Below are 23,315 nucleotides of genomic sequence, written 5' to 3' on the forward strand. Positions count from 1 at the left end.
TCCCTCCGGAGTTCTCTGTTGTGTTCCCTGTCAGGGCAGTCATCGATTGTGGCCAGGCACCAACTAGTTCTTCTGGTCTCAGGATGATGTAGGTCTCTGGTTCATGTGGCCCTTTCTGTCTCTTGGGCTCTTAGTTGTCGTGTGACCTTGGTGTTCTTCATTTTCCTTTGCTCCAGGTGGGTTGAGACCAATTGATGCATCTTAGATGGCCGCTTGTTAGCATTTAAGACCCCAGACGCCACAGTTCAAAGTGGGATGCAGAATGTTTTCATAATAGAATTATTTTGCCAATTGACTTAGAAGTCCCCTCAAACCATGGTCCCCACACCCCCGCCCTTGCTCTGCTGACCTTTGAAGCATTCATTTTATCCCAGAAACTTCTTTGCTTTTGGTCCAGTCCAATTGAGCTGACCTTCCATGTATTGAGTGTTGTCCTTCCCTTCACCTAAAGCAGTTCTTAACTACTAATTAATCAATAAAAAACCCTCTCCCACCCCCCTTCCCTCCCCCCCTCGTAACCACAAAAGTATGTGTTCTTCTCAGGTTTTACTATTTCTCAAGATCTTATAATAGTGGTCTTATACAATATTTGTCCTTTTGCCTCTGACTGATTTCGCTTAGCATAATGCCTTCCAGGTTCCTCCATGTTATGAAATGTTTCACAGATTCGTCACTGTTCTTTATCGATGCGATGCGTAGTATTCCATTGTGTGAATATACCACAATTTATTTACCCATTCATCCGTTGATGGACACCTTGGTTGCTTCCAGCTTTTTGCTATTGTAAACAGAGCTGCAATAAACATGGGTGTGCATATATCTGTTTGTATGAAGGCTCTTGTATCTCTAGGGTATATTCCCAGGAGTGGGATTTCTGGGTTGTATGGTAGTTCTATTTCTAACTGTTTAAGATAACGCCAGATAGATTTCCAAAGTGGCTGTACCATTTTACATTCCCACCAGCAGTGTATGAGAGTTCCAATCTCTCCGCAGCCTCTCCAACATTTATTATTTTGTGTTTTTTGGATTAATGCCAGCCTTGTTGGTGTGAGATGGAATCTCATCGTAGTTTTAATTTGCATTTCTCTAACGGCTAATGATCGAGAGCATTTTCTCATGTATCTGTTAGCTGCCTGAATATCTTCTTTAGTGAAGTGTGTGTTCATATCCTTTGCCCACTTCTGGATTGGGTTGTTTGTCTTTTTGTGGTTGAGTTTTGACAGAATCATGTAGACTTTAGAGATCAAGCGCTGGTCTGAGATGTCATAGCTGAAAATTCTTTCCGAGTCTGTAGGTGGTCTTTTTACTCTTTTGGTGAAGTCTTTAGATGAGCATAGGTGTTTGATTTTTAGGAGCTCCCAGTTATCGGGTTTCTCTTCATCATTTTTGGACAATGCATTATTTTTCAGCCATAAAAGAGAGATGAAGTACTCATACATGTTAAAACCTGGATGAGACTTGAAAACAACAGGGAAAGTAAAAGGAAAGAGACGCAAAGGGCTACATATTTCATGATTTCATTTGTGTAAAATGCCGGGAATAGACAAATCCGTAGAAACTAAAGTAGATTAGCAGTTGCCAGGGGAAATGAGGAGTGATGGCGAAAATATACTTGATTTCTTTTTAAGGTGATGTAAATATCCTGGAATTCGACTGTCATGATAGCTGCGCAACCTTGTGAATACACTAAAAAAATCACCGCATCATTTTCTGAAAGTTAGAAGATATTTGCAAATAAAAAGTTTACAAAAAGAAAATCATTTATACAAGATATCGAACTACAAAAAATCTCAATGCTTAAACACACGTTTTCATTGGCTCCTTTTAAAAGCCACATATATATTAAAAAAAAGAGTAAATCTACTTATTTGCTTATACGAAGTTGGAATGCTGCTTACAGAGCTGGCCGGTGTCCCTGCCGCCGCCGCAGGCTGACTGCGAGAGGAGGCACAAACTGCGGACGTGTCCGTGGTTACAGGGTGCCGTCATCGCCAGAGAAGCCACTTGCGATGATGAGCTTCTGCCGCCCCAGCGACTGTGCAGGGGTGTCATCTGTGCTGACTTCTAGCACGTGATCATACAGTATAAGGTTACACTGTGTATAATGTGCATTTAGTATAAAATATATAAAATACAAATATTAGGTAATCATCATAGCTTATTAATATAGTTCTTTCCCACATGCCCAAAGTGGCTAATGTAAAAAACCAGAAAATGAAAAGCAAATTAAACCTAAAGCAAGCAGAAGGAAATTAAGAGCATAAATCAATGAAATAGAAAGCAGAAAACAGAGAAAAATCAAAGAAAAAAAGTGTTTACTTTGAGAAGATTGATAAACCTCTAGGCAGACTAATCAGGAAAAAGAGATAGAAGCCACATATTATTAACATAAAAAAATGAAACACTGGGTATGACTACACATGCTATAGACATGAAAAGGCTAATACGGAAATATTCTTTGTCAACATGTTCAGTCTGATAATTCAGATAATAGGAACAAATTCCTTCAAAGACTCAAAATACCAAAGGCCATTCAAGAAAAAAGTTATCTTGAATCGACCTCTATGTATTAAAGAAACTTATTTTGTTTAAAATCCTTATCACAAAGAAACCTCCTGGGCTGGATCAATTCACTGACGAATTTTCTCAAACATTTAAGGAAAAAATACCAATTCTACACGAACTGTCCCAGAAAACAGAAGAGGAAGGAAAACTTCCCAATGTATTTTATGAAGCCAGCATTACTCTGACATAAAAACACAGATATTAAAAGAAAACTACAGATCAATATCCCACATGAATACAGATGCAAAAATTCGTATTAGAATTTTAGCAAATCTAATCCATCAACATATAATAAACATAACACGACCAAGTGGGGTTTATGGCAGGGATGCAATGTTGGTCTAACATTCCAAAAAAATCAGTGTAATTCATGTATATGGCTAAAGAAAAAACAAATCATCCCAAAAGATACAGAAAAAGCATTAGACAAATTATCATCCACTCATGATAAAAAGTCTTGGCAAAGATAGGAACAAAAGGGAGCTTCCTTAAGCTGGTAAAAGCCATGTTAAAAAAAAAAAATACAGCAAATTTCATACCTAATGGTAAAAGACTGAATGCCTTCTCCCTTAAGATCAGGAAAAAGGTAAGGATGCCCTCTCTCATTACCCCTGTTCAACATCATATTGAAAATCCTAGCCAATGCAAGATATAAGACTGTACCAGGTGACTGAGATTAATTTTTTTTTTTTAACAGAGCTATGGTTTGAACTAAACACTAACCCAGGGCCTCTAAATATATCATTAAATAATGATACCAATGAACTTCACAAAAGACAGCATCCAGAGTAACTTAGAGTATAACTCTAGAACTTTAGTGGCTTGACTGAATTCCCTTTTATAAACAATTCCAATACGCCACATAACAATTCCTACAGTAGCTTGATCCTACACAGTGACACAAAATAGAGGACCTATTTATAACCCATGGTCAAATTGAAAAAAATGCCACAAGCAAGCTCACAGGCCGTTCTAGCCCCCTGCTCCCTGAATTTGCTTTTCACTTTCCAGTCTCTTATATTATTCACTTCTTTGGGCATTGGGCCAGCCTGTGGGCAAGACATCTGGACAGATGGGAACAGGCAGGTGGGGCTTCTGCCTTCCTGCTCCCACTCTGCCAAATGGAACCTTTCTCTCAGAAGGGCGCGGTAGAACAAGGTCATCTGGGACAGCACAGATCACTCCTCAGTGTGTAAGGTTTTACAAGATGGCCGTGGAGTCCCTGGGTAGCACCACAAAGGTGTCTGATATAAAACTTGGGCTGAAAAAGCAGTGGGATGGGCTGCAAAGGATCTGTACGGCTCCTTATTACAGTGATCCTGGCCTTTGTTTCATTGCTCTAGCAGGTGCAGTACTGTCCTAGAAACTGGTCAACATGGTTGAGGGACAGAGAAAAGGAGCTAAAGAAAAAACAAATATCAAGAAAATGTCGCAAAAGCAAATGAATAAATAAGGATAGATAGAAAAACCAGACTCTGCAGGTCAAAGAAAAATTACCCTGCCTTTGAAAGGACCACTAAAATTGTTTATTTGGATTTTACGACAGTATTATGACCATATGGAAGAATCACTTTAGTTCTGACCAGAGTACTGTGAAGTAACTTTTAGACTGGGGTATAGAAATTTGTTGGTGTTTACTGAAAGTTAAACAAACACTCCACTGCTGTGGAGTCAATTCCGACCTACAAAGACCTGATACTACAGAGTAGAACTGCCCCATAGGGTTTTTCAAAGAGCAGCTGGTGGATTCAAACCGCTGACCTTCTGGTTAGCAGCCGAGCTCTTAACCGCCACACCACCAGGGCTCCGTAACTAAGAGTTACGGTCACTTAGCTTTTATTATGCTACAGACTCTTTATAACCGACTTTGTCAGCTGCCACTTTGCAGCCTATGTACTAAAATGAAAACATCCTAGAGAGAAAAATGAGTACCTGAGTATAAACTTAAATAAAATAATGACTTAAGTTGGGGAATTGTTCTCTCTGGGGTGAAAACTGCTCTAGCTTCCACAGGATATGGCATATTAATTATAACTTACCATTATTGCTTATTTCTTAGAATAGAAATATTTCTGGCTTTATCAAAGCAAAATAATGTTAATGAGTGCTTTTAATTTCTGCACTGTTATGATTTATGTCTTTGGGATGCTCCTGATAACACGATTATCAGACATTCTGCACTCTTTATTTGATTTTATACTGAGTCCTTTTATTATCTTGACTGTGTAGAATACCACCTACTAGACATACAATTCTATACATATGAGTAATGCCATTTTCATGGAGATGACTTGCTGAGAAGAATAAAACTATAATCTAAAGCTTGAAGTAGAAATACCAAACACTGCAGTACCCTGGAACAAGTTTATTCTTGCTTATGTTAAGTAGAAATGTGAAATACTTAAAATGTCTCCTCAGATAATTTGCTGACTATATAGATAACACCTTTATTTTTTATTCCATTCTTTGTTTTAACTCATGTAGTAGTGATCAATTTGGTCAAACAATTTTAAGATGAAAATTTTAAATTTCAAGTTTCTTTCAAGAAATTCTTACAACAGTTAAGTCATATTTCTTAAGTGGCAAAAGAAAAAAGGCTTAGAGTTTAGAAAAATTTTCTCGAGCACAGTAGTATCTGGTGTGAACACAGATAAATTATGTCAAAGTGAAAACGTTTTATAACTAGAAGTAAAGAGTTAAAGGATCTCTCCTTTCTTCAGTAAGTAGTTTAAACAGGAATTGTTTACCATGAAGTGTGACTTTTGTAAATGCAGAGCACAATAATTTCATTCACTATCAATCTTTAATAGCTCACTGATACACACTTTAAATTTAAAAAAATTGTCAAGCAGCGTTAAAGCAGGTGTTCATATAAATGTGATATTTTTTATAAAGAGAAAAAAAATTAAAAGATGTCAAAATTTCTGGCTACAAACCCAGTCATGTTTTAAAAAACAAACAAAACCCCCCAAAAATCCTGTTGTGCCCAGGTACTTAATGTTTCATGTTAAGTATGAATTTTTAGCATTACAATAAATTTTAATGTATGTAAGACATCTTTTTTTAAAAATTTATATCATTTAAACATACGGTTATATGAATATGAAAATGTCATTTATATTCCCCCCCACTTAGTAAAAATAGGCATAAATCCAAATTTACCTCTATTCTGCCTTGGTTTGCTTCAAAGCACTAGGGATACCATTTTTGGCACTGACCAACGGCTATAAACAGAAAGTGCCAGCTAACTCATAGAAGAGGCTGGGAAGAGGTTATTTTATGATCTCATTGTGAAGTGAGTCAATTTCAAACATAAACTGAAAAAAAGAAACATGTTACCTCTCTAGACATTAGGAAAAAAATGTGTTGAAGCATTAAATCTTCTACAGTAAGTCCCGGGTTACGAATGTCCAACTTACGGACGACTCACACTTAAGAACGGACTGCCATAAAACCTATGACACTAAAATTTCGAGTTACAATCAACGGTTTGTAATGATGAAGATACCGGGCCCGTCCTCTTCAACAGGAGCCATCTCTCCACCACCTTCTCCTGCATCATCCAAATGTTACCACAGGAATGCCCCTTCTGGGAGGCAAGACAACGATGGAACGAGTGTTAACCTTTAATCGTGATCCTCTTTCTCTTATTTCTACCTCGATGGCTTTAACAACGGCTTCTTTACAGTCTTTTATTTTTTTTCCTACGGTACTACATACCTAAACAGAGCCCTGGTGGCTCAGTGGTTAAGAGCTCAGCTGCTAACCAAAAGGTTGACAGTTTGAATCCACCAGCCTCTCCCTAGAAACCCTATAGGGCAGTTCTGTTGTGTCCTATAGGATTGCTATGAATTGGAATCAACTCAACAGTAACGGGTTCGGGTTTTTTTTTTTTTGTATACACACACACACAGATTCTCTTTTTCTTCAGTAGAGTACCTTATGTAGTTACTTTTATTATTACTGTATTATCATCTACTGTATTATTATGTTTAAGATGTTTTAGTGTACTTGGAAGTGTTTCTTAAGTGTTTTACATGCATAAAAAGGTAAGATACATAGTATATACCCATTGCCATCGAGTCGATTCCGACTCATAGTGACCCTATAGGTCAGGGTAGAACTGCCCCATAGAGTTTCCAAGATATATATAGTATATACCAAGTATATATATAGTAAGATATATAGTATCTTACTGGGTGGGACTGGGTATATATAGTACATACTAACACAAACATTTGACTGACACTAAATAAGAACGGTATGTACCTGTTCTGACTTACTTAAAAATTCCACTTAAAGACAGATTTAGGAACGGATCTCGTTTGTAAGCCGGGGACTACCTGACTTCCGAAAGGAAATACATTCCTATTCTGGAGGTGTGCTGGAAAGTTTACCACTTGTTGACATGGTTGCAAGTATACTGACAAACAAACGAGGAACAAAGTTTCAAAACTAGGCTTCCAAAACGTTGTTGTTGTTGTTGTCCGGTGCAGTGGAAACGATTCTGACGCATAGCGACTCTACGTATGACAGAACGGGACACTGCCCGGTCCTGCACCATACTAGAAATGATCGCTATGCTTGTACCCACTGTTGCACCCACTGTGTCAATCCATCTGGTTGAGGGTCTTCATCTTTTTCCCTGACCCTCTACTTTACCAAGCATGATGTTCTTCTCCAGGGACTGGTTCCTCCTGACAACATGTCCAAAGTATTTGAGACAAAGTCCCACCATCCTTGCTTCTAAGAAGCATTCTGGCTGGACTTCTTCCAAGACAAATTTGTTGATTCTTCTGGCAGTCCATGATATAGTCAATACTCTTCACCAACAGCATAATTCAAAGGCATCAATTCTTCTTCGGTCTTCCTTATTCACTGTCCAGCTTTTATGTGCATATGAGGTGACCGAAAACAGGTCGAGTGCACCTTAGTCCTTAAAGTGACACCCTTGCTTTCTAACACTTCAGAAGAGATCTCTTACAGCAGATTTGCCCAAGGCAATGCATCATCTGATTTCTTGACTGCTGCTTCCATGGGCACTGATTGTGGATCCAAGCAAAATGAAATCCCTGGCAACTTCAATTTTTTCTCCATTTATCATGATGTTGCTTATTAGCCCAGTTGTGAGTATTTCTGTTTTCTTTATGTTGAGGTATAATCCATACTGAAGATTGTGGTCTTTGATCTTCATCAACAAGTGCTTCAAGTCCTCTTCACTTTCAGCAAGCAAGCAAGGTTGTGTCATCTGCAATAAGCAGGTTGTTAATGAGTCTTCTTCCAAACCTGATGTTACGTTCTTCTTCATATAATCCACCTCCTCAGATTATTTGCTCAGCATACAGACTGAATATGTATGGTGAAAGGATACAACCCTGACGGACACTTTTCCTGACTTTAAACCACACAATATCCCCTTGTTCTGTCTGAATGGCTGCCTCTTGGTCTAAATAGAGGTTCCTCATGAGTACAATTAAAAACCCATCGCCATAAACAATTAAGCTTTCTGGAATTCCCATTCTTTGCAATATTATCCATAATTTGTTATGATTCACACAGTCAAATGCCTTTGCATAGTCAATAAAACACATGTAAACATCTTTCTGGTATTCTTTGCTTTCAGCCAGGATCCATCTGACATCAGCATTGATATCCCTGGTTCCACGTCCTCTTCTGAATCCAGTTTGAATTTCAGGCAGTTCCTTGTCCATGTACTGTTGTAACCACTTTTGGGTGACTGTCAGCAAAATTTTACTTGTGTGTGGTATTAATGATATTGTTCAATAATTTCAGCATTCAGTTGGATCACCTTTCTTTGGAATGGGTACAAATACGGATCTCTTCCAGTCATTTGGCCAGGTAGCTGCCTCCAAATTTCTTGGCATAGACAAGTGAGCACTTTCAGGGCTGGACCCATCTGTTGAAACAGCTCAGGTGATAATTCTGTCAATTCCTGGAGCCTTGTCTTTTGCCAAAGCCTTCAGTTTTTTTTTTCAGTGCAGATTGGACCTCTTCCTTCAGCACCATTCATTCTTGATCACGTGCTACCTCCGGAAATGGCTGAATGCTGACCAATCCTTTCTGGTATAGTGACTCTGTGTATTTCTTCCATCCTCTTTTGATGTTTCCTGGGTCATTTAATATTTTCCCCCTAGAATCCTTCAATATTACAACTCAAGGGTTGAATTTTTTCTTCAGTTCTTTCAGCATGAGAAATGCCAAGTGGGTTGTTCCCTCGCGGTTTTCTAACTCCACGTTTCTGTACATTTTATTCTAATACTTTGCCTCCAAAATATCATTACAATGTATGGGGCCAGTGGTGATTCAGTGGCAGTACAATGTATGGGGCGAGCGGTGGTTCAGTAGCAGTACAATGTATGGGGCGAGCATATGGGGCCAGCGGTGGTTCAGTGGTAGTATAACGTATGGGGCCAGCGTATGCGGCCAGCGTATGGGGCCGGCGTATGGGGCCAGCGGTGGTTCAGTGGTAGTATAACGTACGGGGCCAGCGGTGGTTCAGTGGTAGTATAACGTATGCGGCCAGCGTATGCGGGCAACGTGTGGGGCCAGCGGTGGTTCAGTGGTAGTATAACGTACGGGGCCAGCGGTGGTTCAGTGGTAGTATAACGTACAGGGCCAGCAGTGGTTCAGTGGTAGTATAACGTACAAGGCCAGTGGTGGTTCAGTGGTAGTATAACGTATGGGGCCAGCGTATGCGGCCAGCGTATGGGGCCAGCGGTAGTTCAGTGGTAGTATAATGTACGGGGCCAGCGGTGGTTCAGTGGTAGTATAATGTATGGGGCCAGCGTATGCGGCCAGCGTATGCGGCCAGCGTATGGGGCCAGCGGTGGTTCAGTGGTAGTATAACGTATGGGGCCAGTGTATGCGGCCAGCGTATGCGGCCAGCGTATGGGGCCAGCTGTGGTTCAGTGGTAGTATAATGTACGGGGCCAGCGGTGGTTCAGTGGTAGTATAACGTACGGGGCCAGCGGTGGTTCAGTGGTAGTATAACGTACGGGGCCAGCGGTGGTTCAGTGGTAGTATAACATACGGGGCCAGCGGTGGTTCAGTGGTAGTATAACGTACGGGGCCAGCGGTGGTTCAGTGGCAGTACAATGCATGGGGCCAGCATATGGGGCCAGCAGTGATTCAGTGGCAGTACAATGCATGGGGCCAGTGTATGGGGCCAGCGGTGGTTCCGTGGCAGTACAATGTACGGGGCCACCGGTGGTTCTGTGGCAGTACAATGTGTGGGGCCAGCAGTGCTTCAGTAGAATCCTCACCTTCCATGCAGGAGACCCCACAGTGTAGCTGTGATGCTGAACAGGTGTCAGCAGAGCTTCCAGACTCAGAGAGACTAGGAAGAAAGGCCTGGGGATGTACTTCCAACAGTTAGTGAAAACCCTCTGGATCACAAGGATCAGATCTGCAACCAATCACAGGGATGACAAAGGGCCAGGCAGCATTTCAGCCTGTTGTGCACGGGGCTGCCCTGGGTCAGCAGCTGACTTAACAGCAGCTAACAACAACACCACCACAGCAGGCATTGTGACTGTTGACTAAGAAACAAACGAGAACTTTTAACTGAAAGCTACTTCATGTAGGCACTGGGCTAGAGGTTAAAGCTGGACACGGTGCCTATCCTCATGGAGCTCACAGACTAAGATGGGAGACAGAGAAGTTGATGAACCACTGGGTCCTCCAGGTACACTGATACCACCAAATTCAGTCACAGGGGCTTGGGGATGTCTCCAAGCAGTGGTTCCACCTGGAGGACAAGCAGAAGTCAGTCAAGGTGAGTAGGAGGGTAAGGCAGGGCATTCCTGCCAGAAAGCATGAGAGCACAAAAGAATGAGAGATATGAGATGTTTGGCGCTGTCAGACAATAAAAGGCATTTATAGGCCTGAAATTTAGGAAGCACTGAGAGTGGTCAGAGAAGAGGCTGGAGAGGGAAGCAAAGGCTGAGCCCCACCTCTTGCTGCACTCAGGAAACTAAGTTGCCACGGTTCCCATTCCCAGTAACTTGCCCAAGGCTACACAGACGGTGAACGGCAAGGTCAAGACGGGAGCTCAGGCTGCCTCTCAATAATCCTCAGGAGATTCAATCCAGCAGAACTCCCTCACCCAAGCTTGTGGGGGGAAAGGGTGTCCCCCAACAAAACCAGCTTCTTGAAAGCAGAGGCAGTCCACGGTGAACCAGTCCAGTACCCAATCCTGAAAGTGATTAATTAAAATGGCAATGCTCCAAGTGTGGGGTGCTGGGGCCCCTGCATCAAAACCGCCTCTGTACGCAGTAGAACAACAAGCTGTCGTGGTGCAGCAGTTAAAGCACTCAGCTGCTAACCAAAAGGTCAGCAGTTCAAACTCACCAGCTGCTTTGTGGGAGAAAGACGTGGCTGTCTGCTTCCGTAAAGATTTACAGCCTTGGAAACACTATGGTGCACATCTACTCTACTACAGGGTTGCTCTGAGTTGGAATTGACTCCGCAGCAATAGGTGTGGGGTACTAAGTAAAATACGGGTTTTTGTATTTTACTAATGAAGTAATAAATCATACTCTCTAGGACTGGGCCTGGGAATCTGCATTTCTGTACACAATAGCTTTGAAGGCCACAGATATAAATGCTTATTAAACTGAAGCCAGTTGGATGATGAGATCTGAAAGGGAGGGTCGCTAGGAGTCTGAATCCCTCGACAGCAATGGGCTATAAAGAAAGGAAGGGCTTAATTCAAGTAGGATTCGAGAAGACAGTGGAATATGCAAGAGAAAATTCTGATGCAAGCAGTCCCAAAACAGGATTTTAACTTGGGGAAGAGATCAGAGTTGGAGAAATCCACAGAAAAATGAAAAGTGAGGCTCTAAGCGTTAAAAAGTCACAAGGAAGGACGGGTGGAGAGCTGAAGTCTATGGTTTAACACAGGCAGAACCTCCCTGGGCCAGCACCACTGAAAGCAGAGGTGTCTTCCAGAAAGAGGAACACAGAAGCAGGCCCCATGCTGTGGAAACCAAGAGGTGGAGGTTCAACAGGGTCAAAGGTTACCATGTAGAAAGAATTCACCAAAGGAGGAAAAAGAGAGCCTACAGGCTGGGAAGAAATTTTTGGCTGTGACAAATCAGACAAAGGTCTAATCTCTAAAATCTACAAGAAAATCCAACACCTCTACAACAAAAAGACAATAATCCAATTTAAAAAAGGGCAAAGGACGCTTCACCAAAGAAGACCTTCAAGTGGCCAACAGACACATGAGGAAATGCAAATCAAAAGCACAATGACATGCCATCTCACCCCAGCATTACTGGCATGAAATTAAAAAAAAAAAACAGAAAATAACAACTGCTGGAGAGGCGGCAGGGAGACTGGAACTCTTGTGCACTGCTGGCAGGAATGCAAAATGGTGTAACCATTTTGGACGATATGGAGCTTCCTTAGAAAGTTAGGAACAGAAATACCATATGATTCCACAAACCTACTTCTAGAAATATAACCCAGAGAAATAAGAGCCGTTGCACAATTAGACATATGCACACCTATGTTCATTGCAGCATTGCTCACAACAGCAAAAAGATGGAAACAACCTAGATGGCCGTTAACAGATGAATGGATAAACTATGGTACGCACACACAATGGAATACTACACAACAATAAAGAGCAATGATGAATATGTGAAGCATCTCACAAGAATGGATGAATCTGGAGGGCTGAGTGAAATATGTCAATCACAAAAGGACAAATATTGTATGAGACCATTATTATAAAACCTCATGAAAAGGTTTACACACAAAAAGAAACAACCTTTGATGGTTATAAGGGAGAGGAGGGGTGGGGAGGAAAAAACACTAAATAGACAATAGGTAAGTGGTAACTTTGGCGAAGGGTAAGGCAGTACACAACGCTGGGGAAGTCAGCACGACTTGGCCAAGGCAAGGTCATGGAAGCTCCACAGACACATCCAAACTCGCTGAGGGACCGAATTACTGGGCTGAGGGCTGTGGGGACCATGGTCCCAGGGAACACCTAGCTCAACTGGCATAACATAGTTTATAAAGAAAATGTTCTATATTCTACTTTGGTGAGTAGCGTCTGAGGTCTTAAAAGCCTGTGAGCAGCCATCTAAGATACTCCACTGGAGTCACCCTGTCTGGAGCAAGGGAGAATGAAGAAAACCAAAGACACAAGGGAAAGATCAGACCAATGGACAAATGGATCACAACTACCACAGCCTCCACGAGACTGAGTCCAGCACAACTAGATGGTGCCCGGCTACCACCACTGAGTGCCCTCACAGGGATCACAACAGAGCGTCCCAGACAGCACTGGAAAAAAATGTAGAACAAAATTCAAACTAACCAAAAAAAAAAAAAAAAATCAGACTTACTGGTCTGACAGAGACTGGAGAAACCCCAAGAGTATGGTCGCTGGACACCCTTTTAGCTCAGTAATGAAGTCACTCCTGAAGTTCACCCTTCAGCCAAAGATTAGACAGGCCCATAAAACGAAACGAGACTAAATGGGCACACCAACCCAGGGGCAAGGACGAGAAGGCAGAGTAGACAGGAAAGCTAGTAATGGGAAACCCAAGGTTGAGATGAGAAGAGTGTTGACATGTTGTGGGGTTGACAACCAATGTCACAAAACAGTATGTGTACTAACGTTTAATGAGAAATTGGCTTATTCTGTAAACCTTCATCTAATGTACAATAAAAATTTATTATACATTAAAAAAAATCAGGATGGAATTATTTGAAAAAAAATTGCTCTTCAAAAAACAAGTTTAAAAAGTATTTAAAAACATGGAAAAGGCTATTTTAGAAATGAAAAGGCAAGCTATACACTGAAAAAAGCACTAGCTACATTAAAAAAAAATTTTCCATTTTACTTTTGTAAAATGTTCTAACCATTTCAAAGTGTATAATTCAGTGACATTACTTACGTGCGCCATGTTGTGCTGCCATCACCACTATCCATTTCCAGAAGGTTTACGTCACCCCAAACCGAAGCTCAGTACCTCTTCAGCAATAACTCCCATTCCCTCCTCCCCTCAGGTCCGGGTAACCAGGGATACAAACCAGTTCACCTGCGGTCGACGAAGCAAAACTGGAAGGGACTCGAATTGTTACAAGTTGGGGGATCCAGAATGATAACCAAAGTAGAAAACATTACGGGTTGAAGCCCTGGAAGGGGAGATTCAGAAGTGGTGCGGTGAGCCCTTTCAGGAACCTGATGCATGAGACTGGATTACTGGCAGCACTGCAGAGAGTGGCACACATTCAGAGTGGCACGGTCAGCTCCGACCTTCGAGCAGGGCACCGCTGTTTCCGACTCTGCTCAAAATCTGACAGGCAAGAGATTTTGTTGCTACGCAATGCACATGCTGACCTTGTTTTCTAAGAGGGAGATTAAGGTTCTGGCAGGGGTCTGACCTGTAATCTTTCCTGTTCCGGTTCACCAAAATTTTTAAAATTCAGATCACTTCCAGTTTTGCTTCCTCAGCCGTGACTGAACTGGACAGGACCAGTTCGAAGTCCTGCGGGTAACCGCTAATAAACTTTGGTCTCTATATATGTGCCTATTTCATGTGAGTACAATCATACAGTATTTGTCTTTTTGTGACTGACTTATTTCATTTAATATAATGTTTTCAAGATTCATCCGTGTTGTAGCATGTATCAGGACTTCATTCTCTTCAGAGCAGAGTAATATTCCACTGTATGTATGTACCACACTTTGTTGTTGATGGACATTTAGGTTGTTTCTACCTTTTGGGTATTTTGAACAATGCTGTACACTGTCAACACACTGGTGTACAAGTGTCTGTTCTTGCTTTCAATTCTTTTGAGTACAGGATTTTGAGTGGGATTGGGACTGCCGGGTCATATGGTAGTTCCTATGCGAGGGAAAGTTGGACCAAGAAAAAGGAAGACAAAAGAAGAACTGATGCATTCAAATCGTGCTGCGAGTGAAGCATACTGACTACACCACGGATCTACCGACTACACCACGGATCTACCGACTACACCACGGATCTACCGACTACACCACGGATCTACCGACTACACCACGGATCTACCGACTACACCACGGATCTACCGACTACACCACGGATCTACCGACTACACCACGGATCTACCGACTACACCACGGATCTACCGACTACACCACGGATCTACCGACTACACCACGGATCTACCGACTACACCACGGATCTACCGACTACACCACGGATCTACCGACTACACCACGGATCTACCGACTACACCACGGATCTACCGACTACACCACGGATCTACCGACTATACCACGGATCTACTGACTATACCACGGATCGCCAAAAGATCAAACAAATCACGCTTAGAAGAAATACAACCAGAATGTTCCTTAGAACCAAGAATGCGAAGACTCTGATTCACTTACTTTGGGCACATCATCAAGAAAGACCAATTGCTTGAAAAGGACATCATGTTTGGTAAAGCAGCAGGCCAGCGAAAATAAGGGACACCCTCAGTGAGAGGGACTGACACATCAGCTGCCGACAACGGATTCAAACATACCAGCGATCACGAAGAGGGCACGGGACCCGGCAGCGCCTTATCCTGTTACACGGAAGGTCTTCATGAGTCGGAGCCAGCTTTACAACGACAACACAGTAACTCCGTGTTTAACCTCTCGATGAACCATCAAACTACTCTCCACAAAGGCTGCACCATTTTGCATTCCCACCAGCAATGGATGCGGGTTCCAATTTCTCCACACCCTCATCAACCCGTGTTATTTTCCATTTTGTTGATCGGAGCTATTGCAGTGTGGTGAAGGGGTATCTCATTGTGGTTTTGAGTTGCATTTCTCCAATGGCTAATGATGCCGAGCATCCTTTTATGTGCTTACTGGCCATTTGTATATCTTTGGAGAAATGTCTATTCAAGTCCTTTGTCCATGTTTTGATTGGGTTGTGTTTGTGTTAAGTCGTAGAAGATCTTTATATATTCTGGATACTAAACCCTTATCAGATATATGGTTCCCAAACATTTTATCCCAACCTGTAGGTTACCTCTTCACTTTGCTGATCCAGTTCTTTGATGCACAAAGGTTTTAATTTTGATGAAGTCCAATTTATCTGTTTTGGCTTTTGGTGTCATATCTAATAATCTACCGTTAAAAACTAGGTTCCAAAGTATTACCTCTACGTTTTCTTCTAAGAGTTTTACGGTTTTAGTTTTCACATATAGGTCCTTGATCCATTTTGAGTTAATTTTTGTATATGGTGTGAGTCAACAACTTCAAAAAAAAAAAAAAAAAAAGTCCCGGGAACTAGTCAGCTTTAGAAATGTTTGAGTTTGCTAGAACAATTTGATTTTCACTTTAAAAACCAGATGTTTGTATTATATCTGGTCATAAAGAAAGCTTTTCTTCTATGCAAATGTACAGCGGTAAATTTCTGTTGTAAGTTCAAAGTATTTGGATACTGAATTAATTAATATATGAAAGAATGATATGTTGTCTCAAACATAAATGTTCTCCTGAATTGAGTTCTCTGACCCACAAGTTTACATAAAAATGGCATAGATACACCAATGCTCTACAATTCTCCAACTTACTTCCAAGAAAAGTGGCAGACCAAGCCTTCATGTTCCTGAATGTTCTGCCAATATGACGGCAGCAATCACTGCACTCCCCTTACTACATACAGTTGTGACCAAAGGTCTCTTTTCTTTCTCAGTCAGGAGAACTTCTATTTCTCTAGACAAAATTTCTATTTCTCTAGACAAAAGAAAATTAAGACCACCACCTACAAGTTCAAAAGTACTACTGTTGAATTATGAAAATTAGGAGAATTGCTATAGAATTCCACTCTTCTACTGGATTTATTCAAGGCTGACCTCTGACATCTACTTCCTTGCCATTTTCATGTCGCCTCCTATTACTGAGATTGGTATGCCACCCACACATCGCCCCTTTAGAGTAAATTCAGCCCTGCAAAAACAACATCAGAGGGGAATACAATGAGGGGAGAAGTCAACACTTTCCATCATTTCCTTAAAACAGTCAAATAGATGTTGCTGAGGAAAGCAAAAAGCACAGGCACTAAGCACAGATCTATTTTTATCAGACCATGCTTTTTAAATACATACTGAAGATAGACTGCCCTTGACTAAGTCAATCCTACTGCAATCAGACTGCTTTCCCTTAAACCATACCTTCATTTCCAGACAGAAGAACACATACGAATAAATAAGTAAATGACTGGAGTAAAATTGCTAACAACATCTGCTGAAGCCCTCCTATATGCCTAATGCTGTGTTAGGCAAGTTTCATTCACTATTCTCATCTAATCCCAACAAATCCTGGGAAGGAAGATAATCATCTCTACAACAGAGATCAATTATCAAATAGTGGAATTATTAAATGTATACTCTTAACTATTACCAGAAAAGTTAGGGAACCACTGACTCACGGTCTTTAAGCGCCAGTTCCCTCATCTATAAAATGTTTGTTAAAATGGTCACATTTCTTGTTAAAACAACGGTCACATTTCTTGTTAAAACGACGGTCACTGATGTGATGCCAGGCATGGAAAGGCCATCACTATCGCTGAAGCACCTGCTATCACGGCCATTTACGGAGCCACTCTGCTAAGCATCTAGTGGAAACCAGGAATGATGAATCTGGACGTCTGGGACAAGGTCTACATCTAGGCCCCAACTCATCCAGTGTCACCAACAGCACACATTTTTTTTAAAACCCCCTAGCGTAATAAAAGGAGCCTTAGTGGCACGGTAGTTAAGTGCTTGGTGGCTAAGCAAAAGGTCTATAGTTTGAACCCACCAGTTGCCCCAAGGGAGAAAGATGTGGCAGTCTGCATCCGTAAAGATTACAGCCTGGGAAACCCTATGGGGCAGTTCTACTGTGTCCTACAGAGTTGCTACGAGTCAGGATCGACTCAATGTCAACGGATTTTTTGGTTTTGAGGGTAAAGAAAATTGCTACTTCTAAAAATCCGAAGAAATTTTCCAGTGAATTTAGCTTGTTTAAGCTGGCCTATCCCCAGACAGGCTTACTTCAAAAGCTAGCTTATACCTTTCTTCAGTCTGCCCATTAAGAAATAACCTAACCATAATTCTGAAATTCACATGAAGGTAAAAAAGGATGGCATTAGCCAAGTTTCCTAGGATAGCACTTTCAGCCAGACTTCAAATTTAAACGAGCAGAAAAGGACATCAGTGGAAGGGTAATTCAGGAAAAGAAAATGGGTGGAACCTAAAGAAAAATTAAATCAAAAGGATAGCTGGAAATTAAAGAAAAATTTAAACGTGCAATTACCAAATTTCATTCCTTTGCCACCATTAATCTGATAGGGGTATCTACATATTTTCCCTTGTCATAAAGCAAACGTCAATCATCAATATCTTAGCTTGTCCGACTGCCATAGCCGGAAGAACACATACACTGAACGCGTCAACCTCACAGAGTAAGCTGGCTGTTCTCTGTGCACAGCAACTTAACTCAACAGTAGTTAAACCAGCACATGGTCTGGCATCCAATTCAGTTAGATTAACTCCTTCTGGGGTGTTTGGTAGGGTCTGGAATGGGTAACGGAGTCTCCGGGTGGCGCACAAACAGTTAAGTACTTGGCTACTAACCGAAAGGCTGGAGGTTCAAATTCACCCACAGGCGTCTTGGACGAAAGGCCTGGTGATCTACTTCCGACAGACCACAGCCATCGAAAACCCGATGGAGTGCAGTTCTACTCTGCAACACACGGACTCACCGTGAGCCGGAGCTGACTCAACAGCAACTGGGAGAAGGGGGCATTTCCCTCAAACTACCTGATCTATTACTTGAAAAGAGAGAGAACCCTTTTCTTCCTTTTGTTAAACATTCTTGAAATCTAATTCTCTGAGTGTCCTGATCTTAAAAGTACTTTGGGAAACCAAAGAAAACAAACAAACAAAAAAACCAAACCCACCGCTGTCGAGTCGATTCCAACTCATAGCGACCCTGCAGGACAGAGCAGAACTGCCCCGTAGGGTTTCCAAGGAGCGGCTGGTGGATTCAGTTAGCAGCTGTAGCGCTTTACCACCACGCCACCAGGGCAGAAACCAAGAGTACAGTACAGACAAAAGATACAAGAAGCTACTTGAGGACAGGAATCACCTCTTAGTCATCTCTGAAGCCTCAATGGCCAACCCAGTGTCTGACACAGTGACCCTCCGGAAATGTCTGTCACCTGGATACACTGAATACTCTGACCAAGGAGCTGCGTTGTCCAAGTGAAAATAACCGCCATCTGGTTTGCCTAGCGTGATGCAAGCAGTCCAGGCTGAAACATCACGTGGATATAACACAGGAGTTACCGCTAATCTACCATTTACTCCACGCCCAGCCACACGGATGACCTAATGTGGTCCTGGAAGGGAGGCACTCCTACTGTCCCCGTTTAAAAAAGATCAGGAAGCTGAAGTACGAAGGTCAGATAACCTGCAAGTCACACAGTGGTGGAGCCGGTTTCCCCGTCAGCTTCATGTCTGCTCTACCCAAACAGAGGCCGCCAGGCTCCCCGTGCAAGATGACAGGAGGTGTGTTTGCCTGTCTTGACAAACTTTTTCCAGGGGTGCTCACAGGTCTGAATTTAGCCACGCCTGCCCACCACTTGAAAAAAACAAAAAACACGGTGGGTGAGAGCAGCCTGGAACAGTGTTTTGACTGTGAACTAACTGGGTTCTGTGGATCCAGACTTAACCGCTCACTACTGTTCTCTCCACTATTATAAACTGACCGATAAGCCATCAAGCTAACTCCCTCCAGCAGCATACACGACGCTGATGTGTACCTTTAACCCTGGCTGTAATTATTTGTTCATGCTTGTCTCTAACAAGACATTCTGGAAGCCGATGATTATATCTGAGTTCAATGTATTTCGAGGGCCTAGAAGTGTGCTCAGTAAATATCAGCTGCATGAAAGATGTACACTGATAGGGAACAGGAAACAAAACTGAAAACAGTACAGTGGGTTAACTTACTCATATGTAACTACAGGGTGGGATGCTGAGTTTCATTTACACAAATCCTCTGGGTATTCGCCAACTGAGAAATGGAGAAGGGAATCAAGAATCAAAGTGTAAAGATCAAACAGAAGTAAGAAATTGTATATTCATGAATGTGAAAGCTAGACTTTGAATAAGAGAGAATCGATGCCTTTCAATTATGGTGTTGGCGAAGAATACCGACTACCAGAAGAATGAGCAAATCTGTCTTGGAAGAAGTACAGCCAGAATGCTCCTTAGAAGCAAGGATGACGAGACCGCATCTCACATACTTTGGACATGTTGTCAGGAGGGATCAGTTCCTGGAGAAGGACATCATGTTTGGTAAATTAGAGGGTCAGCGAAAAAGAGGAAGACCCTCAATGAGGTGAATTGATACAGTGGCTGCAACAATGGCCTCAAACCCGGCAACGACTGTGAGCGTGGCCCAGGGAGGGGTGGTGTTTCATTTTGTTGTACACAGGGTCACTGTGAGTTTTAACAGACTCGACAGCACCTAACAACATACTCACTAATCCAAAGCTTATAAGAGGAAATTTTTCAAGAGGGTTGCTATTAGGGGAGGAGAAAATAATGACAGATTTATTAAGCTTCCTCAAATCAGAATTTAGCCCCCTCAACACTCCATAAAATACTTTTATTCCCATGGAGCATAAGAGGAAACAGACTTTCAAGGGTGAGTAACTTGCCCAAGGTCACAGAGCTAGTAAGTACCAGAGTCAACATTTGAATCCATGTCTGTATGATTCCAAATCAATGTTTGTCTTTTTACTACACCATGCTGTCTTCCCACATAGACATCCTGTTGGCATGCCTTGCATCATTTTTCTGTCGGTTTTTGTAGGTTTTCATGGTAAGGGGGGAAAAGAAAAAAAAAGAAAAGAAAGAAACCCTAAACTCCTTTTTGGAGACACAGGCACATTATGACAAAGCTACAGATTCCAAGCTAAGAAAGACTACGAAGAAAGGCCTGGAGATCTACTTCTGAAAAATCGGCCAATAAAAACTTCACCGATCACAACAGTCTAATCCATTACACACGGGGTCACCACGAGTGGAGGGGGGAGAAACTTGACAGCAGCTAACAACAACATAGTATCTTACTACGTAAAACCTCACGGTGGGCTACTTATTCTAACCAAGGTCAGCTGAAAATGTGTGTGCTTACTTACAGACCCCAAGAGCTTTATTTGAAGCTGAACTTTCTGTGTATTAGAAAAAAATGGTCCTGATAAGAGACCTAAACTGGACCACACCGAACACATCATCTGCGTGGTTCTCATGCAGAGGTCTTGCCCCTCCCCCAATGCCCCCCGTACACTCAGGTACCCCTGCCCACAGCACCTGGCCCACCCTGGTAACCACTTGTAACCTGTAACTCAGGTCTGCCGGCAAGTCTGTTTGCCCAACAGACTGGAGACTCTTGTAGGGGGGCTGTGTTATGAATTGAATTGTGTCCCCCAAAAACGTGTTGGAACACCATTCCCTATACATGTGGATATAATCCCATGCGGGAATAGGTTTTCTTTTTACATTAATGAGGCCGTATCAGAGTAATCACTTAAGTCAATCACTTTTGAGACAGAAAAGGGGCAGAACAGGCACAGAGGCAAGCAAGCAAGCACGAATGCAGGAAAGACAGACACCACATGGAGATCTCCACGGAAGACAGAAAAGAAAGGATTTTCCCCAGAGCAGACAGAGAGCCTTCCCTGGATCCACCCACCCCAAACCCACTGCCTTCGAGTCGATTCCGACTCACAGGGACCCTACAGGACAGAGTAGAACTGCCCCATGGAGTTTCCAAAGAGCACCTGGCGGATTCAAACTGCCGACCTTCTGGTTAGCAGCTGTAGCACTTAGCCACTACGCCACCAGGGTTTCCTCCCCTGGAGCCAGCACCCTGAATTTGGGCGTCTAGCCTCCTGAGAGAAAATAAATTTGTTTGTTAAAGCCCCCACTTATGGCATTTCTGCTACAGCAGCGCTAGGAGAGGGAGAGAGGTCCAAACTGCATCTTTATCTTTCCAGGCCCAGCCTGGGATGTGGCAGCCACTGAAGAAAAATTGATGAATTAATTTGCTGGTGTTCATTCCAGCCTTTGCTGGTGTTCATTCCAGCCTGGTGGCCAGGTAAGAACTGAGGTGTGACTACTAGATAGAGGTTAGAGGGTCTCTGTTTTTTTTAAAAAAAAAAAAAGACTAACAAACGATGTGGCATTTAAGTATTTCCATTTCAAGAAACCAACACAGAACTTCTGAGATAAAGGCAGGGATGGCCTTGAGCCAGCCCACGGGTGTGTAGCTGATAACACAGACATCAGATTGCACAGAGGGCACTTGTACCTCTCTTCAGTGAGTCCTCTGAGAGGGATCTCGCCCTCAGAAGGGAGAAGTTCAGACAGGAACATAAATCTTCAGAAAGTACACCAAGCAGTGTGGCCTGTGCTCACAGAGGGCTTGCACAAAGCAAGAGTGACTCTCAACGGTTCCACGTGACTGGGAGTTGTGAGGACACAGACCTGACCATAGCATGTCTCCTGCTACCGTGGTCTGGGGGATTACACCTCTCCCCCAACTCACAACCCCAGCAAGTTTTCTGAAGCACATCCTTCCCGTCGGAATGAGAAGGACATCAAAACCTTTGTTTGTGTTAATTGGTTTAGTTCACACTAAAATGCAATTTGTTGCTGTATCGTGACTACCAGACAGGCATAAGTGAAGCCTTTTCTCTTCAGTTGTACAAAGGCTCTGAGGAGAAATACAGCATGCATCTTAATTAAGGGCAACCCCATAAAGATGCTCTGGGGTGGGAGGGGTTAGGCAGGAGGGGTTCCCCCTGGGGACAATTGCTGTTTTATCACCAGTTTCTTCGGGTCTTAGGCCAAGCCCACTTTGCTCAGCTCTTTCTGCTCACAGCCTTTGCCCCATTTGTTCAGCTCTTTCTGCTCACAGCCTTTTGCCTGCAGCCTTCTCTGCCAGCCTCTTGCCTCTTTCTTCCCCTAGCTCTGTCTGCAGACAAATGCCTAGCTTTTATTTTCAAGAGCATTTCCTTTTCACATCCTACTAATGACACTTATGGGCCTTCTCTGATATCCTGGAGTATATCCCTCTGTGCTGACACTCCTTTACCCAGGCTGTTATTCCAGGGTCTCAGAGCACTCATTCTGCAATGAGTCAGAAACATGTCTATGCACCCATCTGGTGACTCACATTCCATACCTCACTGTATACCACCTGTGCAAATAAAACAAGCTGATGCAGTAAAAATCTGCAGGAAAGGAACCACAAAACCGAGGGCAGAACCCTCCTCCCGCAAGTTGACTGTAGCCACTACGCGCTCTCACTTCCAAAGCTGTCTTTCTTGTGACGCTGTACCGTCTGGCGTTGCCGCAAGCAAAGCAAGACTGTCCTCGTCTCTAAGTTTTATTTGACACCTTTCAGAACAACCTGTTTGATGCCGACTTCTGCAGGGACCAGGAGGGGCCAGGTAAGTCCTACCTCTGTTAACCAAGACACTGGCAACTTTCCATTTCATTCTTTGTTGAGGGAATGACTGCAACGGTGCTGCTGAAACACACGTAAGTTTCCAGGACTCACTGCTGAGAACGAGAAGTTCTAAAGTACCGAGTGTGAGACACGTCTTTTAGAAGTGTCTCCTTGGAAAAAAATTTTTTTTCTATTGGTAACAGCATGGATGGATCTTGGA

General features: G+C 42.6%; 1 protein-coding gene across 3 annotated transcripts in view; it reads right to left on the bottom strand.

Moving 5' to 3' along the window:
* The window catches only part of TMEM131 (transmembrane protein 131), a 228,518-nt gene that overhangs the window by 180,280 nt on the left and 24,923 nt on the right, over positions 1–23,315 (bottom strand). The window contains exon 1 of one of the 3 annotated variants that reach the window (XM_064268428.1): positions 1,899–6,730. The exons of the other annotated variants lie outside the window; for them this stretch is intronic. Coding sequence (XP_064124498.1) covers positions 1,899–2,052 — 154 coding nt within the window. The 5' untranslated portion in view covers positions 2,053–6,730. Of the gene's footprint in view, positions 1–1,898; positions 6,731–23,315 lie in introns of those variants that run through there. 3 annotated transcript variants of the gene reach the window in all.

The sequence above is a fragment of the Loxodonta africana genome, chromosome 15 (genome assembly GCF_030014295.1).
Source record: "Loxodonta africana isolate mLoxAfr1 chromosome 15, mLoxAfr1.hap2, whole genome shotgun sequence".
Lineage (NCBI taxonomy): Eukaryota > Metazoa > Chordata > Mammalia > Proboscidea > Elephantidae > Loxodonta > Loxodonta africana.